Source organism: Aplysia californica, unplaced genomic scaffold, assembly GCF_000002075.1.
Source record: "Aplysia californica isolate F4 #8 unplaced genomic scaffold, AplCal3.0 scaffold00415, whole genome shotgun sequence".
Lineage (NCBI taxonomy): Eukaryota > Metazoa > Mollusca > Gastropoda > Aplysiida > Aplysiidae > Aplysia > Aplysia californica.
The window spans coordinates 245,838-258,186 of NW_004797685.1; the positions used below are offsets into that span (position 1 = coordinate 245,838).

The 12,349-nt window shown below is 40.6% G+C and overlaps 1 protein-coding gene across 1 annotated transcript; it reads left to right on the top strand.

Moving 5' to 3' along the window:
• The first annotated feature begins 2,214 nt into the window (after positions 1 to 2,214).
• On the top strand, positions 2,215 to 5,931 carry LOC101860190 (probable G-protein coupled receptor 139). Its single transcript, XM_005104337.2, has 2 exons — positions 2,215 to 2,461; positions 5,066 to 5,931. The coding sequence occupies exons 1-2, from the start codon at positions 2,215 to 2,217 to the stop codon at positions 5,884 to 5,886; spliced, it is 1,068 nt and encodes a 355-aa protein (XP_005104394.1). The 3' UTR covers positions 5,887 to 5,931.
• The last annotated feature ends 6,418 nt before the right edge of the window (positions 5,932 to 12,349 follow it).

Here is a 12,349-nt window from a genome sequence, read left to right on the forward strand (position 1 = left end):
AGTTTGGGTGGTTTTCAAATGACAATATTATTTATTATTATGTACAGTCCATTTTTCAGACATACAATCAGAATCGTAATTTTAAGTAAAAGTATCACAAAGTATGTCTAGATGGAGACCAAAACTGTTTTGTTTCAAATGAAATAGTCTATCTTTTTACACCAATTGTTGTTATATCGCTTCATTATAACACCCGTCTCGCTACAACGAATGCCGCTGCATCTTCTTTCCTCAACCCCCCCCCCCTTTTTTTTCTCTCCGGCCAATGGCCTTCATTTTGCCCTAATGGTGCGTTCTATAGTGACCCGGAATTACGTCAAAGTACACGATCTAGGATTTAATACTACAAATCTATGGTAGCAACCTAAAGTGTGTAGCCAATAAGATTCCTCCAGAAAATGAAGGTCGTACAAGAAAGCACAGAGCTCGTGAGTTCTGGGCGTGTTTACAGAAAAGTTAATTTTTGTCATGATTTTAGGGAGTATACTTTATTATTCACCATTTTTAAAAAAAAACAAATTTAGAGACTGCATTCATTTCTAAATGACAAGAAGATAAATATGATTGATGCCTTCACTCAATAATGACAAAGAGTTGAACGAAGCAGCCCCATGCCAATTCGAGCAAGGGGGGGGGGGGGGACCCTGGAATCTTTGAGTTTTAACACTTACTTTACTTTACTTTATTTTTCCTCTTGTACCGGTGGGTGTCGCGGGGAGACACAGGCGTCTGTCTGAAGCCAGGCGAGTTGCCTGTAGGAGGGACATTCTGCGAGCTCTGAGGGTGTCTGCTACAGATTCACTTCAGCGTTCCCTTGGCCTTCCCCCGGTTCTCCAGCCAGAATATAATTCATGTGGTATGCCTTCAGAGCTGGTTGACTTGGGAGTACCCGTGTGAGGTGTCAGATCTTTTGTTTTTCAATGTGTGGTAGGACTGGTGTTGCTCCTACCGTGTCCCTTGTGATTTAATTATTTTTTTGTTTGGTCTCTTCTTGTCTTGTTAGTCTCTCTTCTTAAACATTTCATCTCGCATTTTAAAGACAAAAATTAATAATAATAATATCGCGGTTGTTTATATCTCGCTAATTCCTGGTTTAGACTCATAGGTAAAGAGCGATATGTTTAGAATAAGTTTCTATCTTTCTACAACATACAAAGAGGTCACCAGCGTCTGTAGAGTAATGTTTAGGGGCTTCGCTGTCGCACGTAAAAGACACATGCTTGACTCTTATGTGGAGTGAATTTGTTATCGAGTATCTCGTCTGTCTTTCTGCTGTGACATTGTATATCTCTCAGCCAAGGTAGACCTTAACAGGCAGAGTCGAAGCCTGCCTCTCATATGATCGAAATAAACTATGTTGATGTGCTGTAAAAAATAAACAGAAAACAGAAAAGTACAACAAAGCAAGACAAACTTCCAAAGATTAAGCGCACGAGGAGCTGTGTGATCCAGTGGAAATGTTCACTTTTGACATGTCATTATAATGATAAAGTGAGCTGAAATCGATGATAAAAAATGCTCTGTGTTTGTTAGTGCGACTGCAGGTGGACTCACTTATTGACAAAATAATTGGTACACCCGTCTGCAGGTTTCTAATGATCTACTCATGATAAGCTGCATTAGGGAAAAAAACGGTTATGGTATTAAACGCTCACGGGAGCAGCCAGACGAAACAAGTCGATAGTGTCACCACGATGGCTGCGACATTTAAATCTTTATGATTCCGTGCTGAATGTTTACTCAAATAGTTAAAATAATGGGGTAATAGTATATTAGATTGTAAAGCGCTTAGAGCTTGCTGTTGAGGGGAAATTAGCGCTATACTAAATATGCTCTTTGTTATAATAGACTTTCAGCACTGACGTTTAGTATAACTGAACAAATCCAACTACACTAAAAAGAGACAAATGGCCAGTCTTTCTCAATATAATTTTGTTGATATTATTAAAACAATTAATGTATCCAACTTTATATATCTTTGAAGGTACAATCGTCATCTATATTAAGACTATCTGCCATAGTGTTCGAGCGTATCGCAGGAACACAGGGAAAACAAAGAAAGAACTGTGTTACACATAATGGTGTTAGACATTGTTTAAGTCTTGGTTTCCTTTGTACTGAGAATATAAATCAAGATCTCTGAGTGAAATAAGGGAGGAGCTTAGCACAAAAGTAACAATGGTAGCGATGTCCCAAACGCCTCTCCAACCCAGAATGTCGTCTTCAAACCTGGTGGTAAACAATTCGACTGACTCTCGCGACGACAGCGTGCCTATAACGACGTCACCTTCTCCTTCACATTATGACATCGTAAGCGACGAGCAGTGGTACATTGTCCAAGTGGTCAACGTGGTGGTCATCTCTGGTCTCCTCAGTCTATTCGGCGTGGTCTCCAACATCATCAACATCGTGGTGTTTGCCAAGCAAGGCTTTCAAGACAGCATGAACATCAGCCTTATGGGTGAGACGGAAATAATCAGATCTACAGCTACTTACAGTTAACGTGTCTATCAATCAGTCTTGGAAAAGAACATAACCCAAATAATTGAAGTGAATATAATAGATAGAATGATGAAATATAGCACACAGCACAAAAGTGAAGTGGCTATAATAGACAGAATGATGAAATACTCGTATAGCACCCAGCACATCTACATACTGACGGTAAACTGTTCTATTGTCCTAAGCCCGAAATTATTATTTTAGACTAAGAGAAAGAAAAAAAAGTGTGAACTTTTCAAAAAAAAGTTTACCTTAACTTCATATCCTTTTGGCTTTTTTTTACCACGGAATAGGAAGCTGCGTTTTTCTATGTTAAAAAATTCGTGGCCTTGGTAGATCTAAATCGCTGGCTGATAATACCTTTCTCTCCTAAGCCAGATACACAAGTGAATACTTTATGCTAAAGGCGTATACACAATACAATTCGTGACTGCAGAGCCCACCGATAGCAGACACAATTCGTGTATTGATACGCACATCGTGAATATATAGAGTGAAATAATTTAGACATTCTCATTTTCATACTTAAAACTGGAGCCGGTACTAACTGAAAATCTGAGGCTAAATAAACAATTGTACCCCGTCATACTTACGTCACACTGCGACTGTGAGGAATGCTACTCAACAACACAATGGACATACAAATAGTTGAGACAAGCAACCATCTTATGCATTACGAATACAAGTGCAGCTCGATTACAAATCATTAGGGACCCACATGCAATGCTTTAATTTTTGTTCTGCCACTTATAGGTTCGCAAGTGAAATGCGGTAAATTTGCTCCAAATTGAATAGGTTAGGAACTGTGACGTTTAGAGAAATAAGGTTCGCAAGTGTAATGCTCCCATGACAAAAGTTAGCAGAGAAAATGAACACTAACCAGGGGGGGGGGGGCAAAAGGAAGCTCTTGCTGTAATCTCCAAGAAAACGATCTAAGATTATTTAAAGTTTTCGATAAGGTTAAACATGGTGAGCTATTTAAAATAATGGAAGCGCTAGACATAGAAGGAAGAGATATAAGAATCATCAGGAATTTGAACTGGAATCAAAACGATTAGTGGGGATTACAGAAAATAGAAGCAGATTAAATTAGGAGTGAGGTAAGGATGCATTATGGCACCAGACCTTTTTAACATATACATTGTATCAATCCTTAGAATTATAGAAGAATGCCTAGTTTTTGAAGTGATTGGCCACAATATTAATAGCATCAGACATGCTGAAGGAAAAACTTTAATACCAGACTCAGAAAAGGATATTCAATCGCTTCTAGATGTTGTTGTAACGGAAAGTGAAGATATAAGGTTATTGTTGAATGTTTAAAAAACCCACAAAATGCATGGTAATATAAAAAGCCGTGAATCCCCTTTACAATCTCAAAAGCAGAAATATTAAACGAGTTCAACAGTTTAAATATCTAAGATATGCCTTTAGATATGATGCCAAATGCTCCACAGAAATAAAACAAAGAATTGCAATGGTTAATAATAATAATAATAATAATAATAATAATAATAATAATAATAATAATAATAATAATAATAATAATAATAATAATAATAATAATAATAATAATAATAATAATAAATTACACTTTTATTTGTCCCAGAAGGGCACTTTGTTTTACAATGGCAAACATACATACATAAATACATGATTATAGATACGTACATACATAAATACATACATGCATAAATACATATATAAACACACACTATTACACAAATACAGAACAGTTTACAAACAATGCCACTGTCGGTCGCCACTGTGCAGCGCCCTGAAATTTGAGCTAGGGTTGTCGTGTCTTGCTCAAGGACACACTCCAGTGACCACCCATCTGATCCCCGTGTCACCGACACTTGCTTGACATTGCTTGAGTCAAAACTCACTACTCACTTAGCCACTGGAGTACAATGTTTCAATAAAATTAGCCCTACCCTGAAAAAGAAAAATATCTAAAATGAACGTTTTAAAATACTATACATGGTCAACCATTCCATGTTATGGCTATGAATGCTCGACAATCACTAAAGGCAGTGAAAATGAAATAGAAGTAACAGAAATATGGTGTCTTAAGGGATCTCTGAGAACTTGGAGTGCAAAGAAATCAAATGAAACAGTGCTTGAAGAAGCCCATGTGACAAAAAACAATTAGGAAAGGTCGTGAACATTTAGCTTTCACTGGAATAAAATAAACGAAAACGAGGCAGGGGCACACCCAGAGCAACCTATGTGAAGACGCTAGACAGATGGGTGACGGTGAAGGATCAAGACAATGTAGCTATTTATAAAACATTCGAACAATAGAATGAATGGAGAAGCATCATCGCCCATGTTTGTCTCAGATCTGGCACTTGATGATGATGATGATGATGATGATGATGATGATGATGATGATGATGATGATGTACTAAAGAAAAAAAAAGAAATTTCATTCTAGCTTCGTTTAACTCTTTTCATGTCAGAGGGTTTGAACAGCCATGTCACCTAATCTGCAAGGGAAAGGGGGGGGGGCAAAACTATGTATTCATTTTTCCACCACGCAAACTACTTATCATTTCAGGTCTCGCTGTGTCTGACCTGTGCTCCCTGGTGGCCATGATGTGGATAAGCATCTGCTGGAACCCGCTGTTCTACCTCTCTGATTTGCCCTTTGAACCCAGGGATATTATGTACCTCACGGGAGTCACGCCCCGTTACCTCGGTGTCAAAATTTCCACTTTTATCACCGCCTTTATCACCTTCGAGCGATGTTTGTGTATCGTTGCCCCTCTGAAGGTGAAGATGATCATCACACCAGCAAGAACAAAGATAATCATTATCTCCATTTACATCCTCATGTCCATTTTGCTTATTCCCTTCTGCCTTGGACACAGACTTGAGTGGGTTTTCGATTTCACCGTGAATGCGACTGTATTAAAAACCACGTACACGGCCGAGAGAGAACTGCTGGAAGCCATTACGTATCTCACTCAAGCCGTATTTACTACGACGCTTTCTTTCATCTTCGTCATCTGCTGTACCATCGTGCTTGTCGTCAAACTCAATAGTAAAACAAAATGGCGGCAGGCCACTGCTGTCAAGGGTGACCGTGCAGCAAAAGAAGTTGGGATCAAAGATCAAAAGGTTGTTAAGATGGTGACCCTCATTGCTGTCATCTTCATCGTCGGTTCCGTACCTCCTACTCTCCTGTTTTTCTACATGTTGTTTGACAAAGATTTCCATATTGATGGTGCCTATCGAAATCTCTTTCTTATCGTTTGGTCTTCATCATTCCTAACAGAAACTGTCAACTCCAGCGTGAACATATTTGTGTATTTGAAAATGAGTTCGAAATACCGAGCAATGTTTATGAAAACAATTTTGAACAAGCAGGAAAAATAGCTTTTCACCGAAGGAGGAAAATGTCTTTTTAATAATGAACGAAGAAATGACAATACTTTTGTATCATGTTTCACTGCACACGCGCACACACATACACACAAACACACACACACACACACACACACACACACACACACACACACACACACACACACACACACAACAAAGACCCTCAATAACAAACTGGCACCAATAACATCTACACTCAGGTGTGCATATGCGACAGTTACTTTGGTGTATTGTCTGTCTTCAGTCTACTTTCTTCCTTCTTTTTTCCTTTCCCCCGAGCTGACCGGGAAATAAAATAAAAATAGTCTGCTATCCCATCAAAAAGAGTTGCCATTCCCCCTCTGATGGGATACCACTCGTATGTCACTAGCTCTCTGGCTTTGAGAGTGACATCTTTTGTCCGTACTTGATTTGTCTTCTGTCCCGCTACCTTTCTTTCGGATCCATCGATCAAGTCTCCGGTCTAGCAAGAAATTGACTCCGAATCCCCACAACAAGGAGAATCCTGATGGCGGTGAGATGCGACCAGGGATCCTAGTGGCTGGGGTGTGGCGTCCCTCACCAACACACCCCTTTGGCCCTGGATTCGGTCTAGGTGGGCGGGTGTAGTGGCCTCCTGCACTCAATCGGTTATGACTGGTTCGTAGAACTGGTTTACAGTCAATCTTGGTTAGAAGGCAGGATTTCTTGCTGTCTGAATGGGAGTATACCTCCAGGGTGGCTATGACACCAGCCATGGACTTTTGAGCGGTGTCCCCTTGTTTCACTAGGTGGCGGGTTGGGAGCCGTGGAGATGAACAAATTATAAAATTTTGAGATAACAGTAAACAAGTCTCCCCTACCCCAATTCTCAGCAAGTTCTTGTCAGGAGGAGTAGGTGCGAATCCTCTCCAGGGTAATCGGAAAAAACTAAGGGAAGAAAATGTGAGCGTCTGGGACCTGCCAAAACGGATGACGTTAGGATGGTCACCTTATCTAGTGATCTCCTCAGCTGAACAAGCAAAAAAGTAGCATCGCGTAGAGTCTTTTGCCATTGCCAAACAATTAAGGGGGAGGGGTGGAGCTACACCTGAAGGCTATCTCGCTTATTACTGAATCAATTTTTACCAAATTTTACACATATAACAAGCATAGTATGGAGTCTTAAAATCCGCAATCAAATTTGAGAAAAAAAAGTTTCGTTTCTATGGATACGGCGGCCAAATTGCATTTTGTTGACATGTCTTACGTTATGAATACCGCACTTATTTTGCTTGGAAACTGATTGGTTTTATGCATGCATGTTAGCAAACATTATATCTAAAGATCTGTGTGTTGATTTTTTCGTAAACGAATTAGAACATTTTTAGACAATTTTTTTTACTGAGGTAGTTTTCAAGTTCACAAAAAATCCCTAAAAATTTACACTTAGACGCCACCAACAAGAATCTATTCCATATATCAAAAATTCAACCTACAAACTTTTAGTATTACATCTTCTCTTCATTCGGTGAAAGTTTCATGAAGATTGGATGAAAAGTGGTCGAGTTATTCAAAAAAGCATTGAGAAATCGCTGAGAAAACAGTCGATAAAGAGAAATAAAATACTGACTTTATGGTGACCAACATGCCCGGTATGGGAAGAAATAAGTCTTTTAGTGGTTCTTATGCGATGAAATAGTTGTAGGAGAGGCTGAGGAAGCTAAAAATGCCTACAACTCAAATTCCATAATTTTGAGCCCTAATCGGGACTATGGTGGTGCAGCCCCCCCCCCCCCCTCCTTAAGAACCTGGGGCATCCCAAAAACGGAAGGAAGGCTCCCGCCAGGGGTCTTGACTTATTCTACCAACGTGACGAACTCCTCCTGTTATGGAAATGTACGTCGTATGGGGGCAACCCTGTAGGTATTGAGCCTCATAGTAGTTTCAGTACTTCCAGATGTGTTACAATAAACCGCAACCTGGATGGCTGTACATTACTGTACAGAGGAAGAATGGTCGTGCCACAGTGCGGCGAGATGGAAAAGAAGTCTGCACCAAGACTTGAATATTAGCTTTTGATTGACCAAGACATCCGAAAAAAACTGTCGCTTGAACACTTAGAAACCGAGTTTTAACCGTAAAAACATAACCTGGTGTGTTGCTTTGATTGTCAGCGATTTGGACATGCAAAACTAAAATGCTTCGGGATGCTGTTTGCCCTCACTGTGGTAAAGAGGGTTACTCAGAGAAATCATGCTCGTCAGTTCCTCGGTTCCCAAATTGTCAACAGGGAGGACATCCAGTATATTCACAGGACTGTCACAAGTAATCAAATGAAAATTCCATCTAGACCCACCGAGCAAAGTTTGGAGACATCTTTGCCCAGTCTAAGGCAGCAGTCGTCCAAATGGGATTAGATCCAACACAGACGTCAAATTAATATTTTTAAAACGTTGGCCCTCTCTGATAAATTAAATAGAATTAATCAGGTGATATGTTCATTTCCTCCCTTAGTGAGCATTCAATGACAGGTGAACATGACTACCTTCAGTAATTTTGTGTTAAGTTACTACCCTTGACCAGTCACCTACAAATCAGAACAATAGTTCAGTAACTCGCTCAGAGATTACACCAACACACACACACACACACACACACACACACACACACACACACACACACACATGCACACACAAACCAACAATCAAACAAACAAACACACACACACACACACACACACACACACACACACACACACACTAATACACATACGTGAGTGCGCGCGCATGCACATGTGTGTGTGTTAGTCACGTATCTCAACTCTGACGAAATCCAACAAAATGCTCACATTTTAAAATCCGTCAAAGGCGCTGTAAAATGATTTAGGAAAATGACAAACATTTTTTAACTTAGTCTGACAAAGTTACAGGAGAGTCCCACTAATCGTTACAGAAGTTCTGGGCAGTCAAAGAATGCGCTTTATGTGGCTACAGTCATGAGAGACACACTCCCTTGCTCGGCGTTGAAACGTGATTTACTACTCTCTGGCGCTGCTCTCGAAGAATTTTATTTGTCGAGCAATGTGTTCCACGTTTTGCCTCAGTTCACAATGGTTGGGAAAAGTCTGGACACACATCTGCCCCATAGTTGGAAATCCAAGGGGTTCAGGTTGGGATTGTGTGAAGCTCAGGAACAAGGTATACCACGACCTCTGTTGAAGGGATTCTAGTTCCACTCGATAACTAGAGCTTACAGTGTGCTCCTTCTTGCTTGAACCACGGTCGTTTCCGCTCCTGAGATCCCCCGTAATCTTCCCAATGATCTTCAGCATAGATCAAGAATCTTCAGATAACGATCCACTACCACTGTTGGTATACCATATCAGTGTCAGTGGCATAGCGGTCATGCGCTTCTCCGTCGCAAGACCCAAGTTTGATTCAAAGGTATAGAGAATTTTTATAGAGTATCTCCGTCTTTCTTCTGGGATGTTGTTTCCTAATCAGCCTAGGTTGTCCCTGACAAGCAGGATCGAGAGCTTGCCTTCTAAATGACCCAAGTTGTGTTAATGGAGGCGTGAAACACCTATCTTTCAAAATGTAAATAATATGTATGTATAATATAGAACGACAAGTACACATACACAGAGAGAGAGAGAGAGAGAGAGGGGGGGGGGAGAGGGAGAGGGAGAGGGAGAAGGAGAGAGAGAGAGAGAGAGAGAGAGAGGAGGGAGTGGGGGAGGGGAGGGGGGGGGCAAAGAAGAGAGAGAAAAGTTAATGGTAGAGAGAGGAAGAGGGAGAGGGAGAGAGGGAGAGGGGGCGGAGTCAAATACAATCCTCTCATGTCTCCTTTTTTACTCTCCTTCTCTAAAGCACTCTCTGTTGCTATAGAGCAACATTTGGTTAGGTTTAGCTCAGAAGCACAGTAAGAATATAATATAATACTTTATTGATGAGATCAGAATGATGAACACCCCCGCCCACCTGAATTAGGGCTGCTTGTAGATTAAGCTATTTAATTTACATTGAAAGGCATGGTCACTTTCCCTCAAGAGCCCCCATCCTTCCTTCTGCGTGTTTTCTTTTACTCATGTGTACTCCATGTTACCCAACCATGGATCAGAACCGGACATTGACTGCATCTAGAACGCACGCTTGGATATTTGTACGTATTTGAAGACTTTTTATTGAGGACCCAAAAGTGACACAGTTTTTCTGATAGGTCATACTCATACTGTAGATCTACTAGCTGTTGCAAAAAATATCTACAGTCTGCACATGTCATGCCCCTCCCCTCCCCCAGTGGACCGATTGTGGGATGTTTATTCAATAGACGCTGATGGTGAAAAAATGCACAAACATTTATGACTCTGACTGGCTCGCTGGACAAACTGTTATGTAAGGTCCTAGGTCACTTGAATGTCTGTTTCATGCGTATGGAATGATTTGTTAAAATGAATGAGAAAAAGAGACCAATCATTCCTTCTCTTTTCCAAGAGTTCGATGTCGATGGATCCGAGGTTCACTGTAAAGGCATTCGTTAATGGCACTGTGCAGTGGTACGTTGTCTTTTCCAATAATACATTATTTCCTGTAGTTAGTGCTGAAGCTGTCTCTATTCTTTCGAAAGAAATGCTTGTTCTGTATAGGATTTTCATATAAATAAACGTGCTGATGGCCTTCTGATTATGTTCATGAATGAACGTAACAATGAAATACACTTTGTAATGCAAGCCTTACCAGGACTACACTTTTCAACACTACAACTACTGGTATACGAGTAGCAAGCAAGAAGTTAATCAATGATCACTAAACAAATTTTAGATATTGGACAACACCGCAAAGCGTCCCTGGCACTGTAATATATATATAAGCAAAACTATACTTTACTGGTTCAGCATTACAAATACACAAATACACACACATATCCAGCATTAATGCAACAAATCATACTCATACCTCTCCACCCACCCTCACCTCCCACTCTCTCTCTCTCTCTCTCTCTCTCTCTCTCTCTCTCTCTCTCTCTCTCTCTCTCTCTCTCTATCTATCTATCTATCTATCTCTCTCTCTCTTTCAATCTCTCTCTCTCTGTCTCTCTCTCTCTTCTTTCTTTCTCTTTCTCTCTCTCTCTCTCTCTTTCTCTCTCTCTTTCTCTCTCTCTCTCTCTCTCTCTCTCTCTCTCTCTCTCTCTTTCTCTCCCTCCCCTCTCTCCCGATCTTCTCCCTCCCCTCCCCTTTTTCTCTCGTTCTCCCTCACTCTTTACAAAATAATGACACGCATCATGATAATTGAAAGGACAAACACTGGACATAAACGTGGAATGAAATATGACTGCGAGAGTAGAAACGACTTCTTAGAACGTACAATACATGCAAAAAAGGGAAACTTAGCTTAGATTTACCTGCTCTGTAACCTACTAACAAATGAGGATGAAAGAGAAAATTGGAGAGATTTTGGAGGCAATGAATGAAGGAGAACTCCATGGCCTGCTCCTGGTTTACATTCGTGTAGAGAGAGATTTTATATAGATATGCCAATGTAATATAAAGGGAGACCACTTAATTTTTCTCTGCGAATTTAAAGAAGTTGACAAGTAGTTGTCCCTACATAGCCCTCGTTTATAAACGTATTATATATATATATATATATATATATATATATATATAGGCCTACTAGTGGTGAGCAAAAGAAACGCGAAACCCTGTTGACTTGTGTAATGGTGATCATGTTTGTTTTCCATTATTAACAAAACGGGCTAACTTAAACACAAACTTTTTTCTAGCATTATGAAAGAATACGTAGGGCTTTACTGTTAATATTTAAATTTCAACGAAAAGTATTCTTCAACTTCCGGTTAATGCATCAAAATGTTCAGCAGCGGGTATGGCCACGATTAGATCGGATAACCGCAGTACATCTACGGCACATGGAAGTCATTAGGTTGTTGGTACCGCGTATCGGGATCTGCCTCCATGTCTCATGGATGGCCACATACAGAACCCTCGTGGTTTTCTACCTTGGTTGTCTCCCCTCGATGTCCTGTTATATTTGGTCCCAAAAAATGCTCAATTGAGTTTTAATCCGGGTTAAGGACAGGATGATACTGCAGATTGTCTGCATAGAGGATCCTAAAAACGTCTGCTATTCAAGCGAGCAGCATTGGCACCTTGACCTCGACCTTGACCTCGACATTGACCTTGATTTTGGAAGACCACTGGTCCCAATTTGTGGTTCCATATGAATCTACCCCAGATCTCCTCCCCAACGATTCCTCTCTTTGACACAGTTGTCTCTCGTTTGCCTCTCTCTTGATAAACTCTAAGGTGTCTGTTTGTTGTATCTATGGAGAACAAGCATTTGTCGGAAAAGAGAACCGAAGACCAGTCTCTCAGACGCCAGTTGACATGGTGCTGAGCCCAGATGAGACGCTTTTGGCGAGTGCGTGCAGTCAAAACTGGACTATGGTAAGGTCGGTGACTGGTGACGTCTAAGGC

Coding starts and splice junctions, on each gene's coding strand:
- LOC101860190 (XM_005104337.2), top strand. CDS start 2,215: ATGTCGTCTTCAAACCTGGTGGTAAACAATTCGACTGACTCTCGCGAC. Junction 2,462..5,065: donor CATGAACATCAGCCTTATGG/GTGAGACGGAAA, acceptor TTATCATTTCAG/GTCTCGCTGTGTCTGACCTG.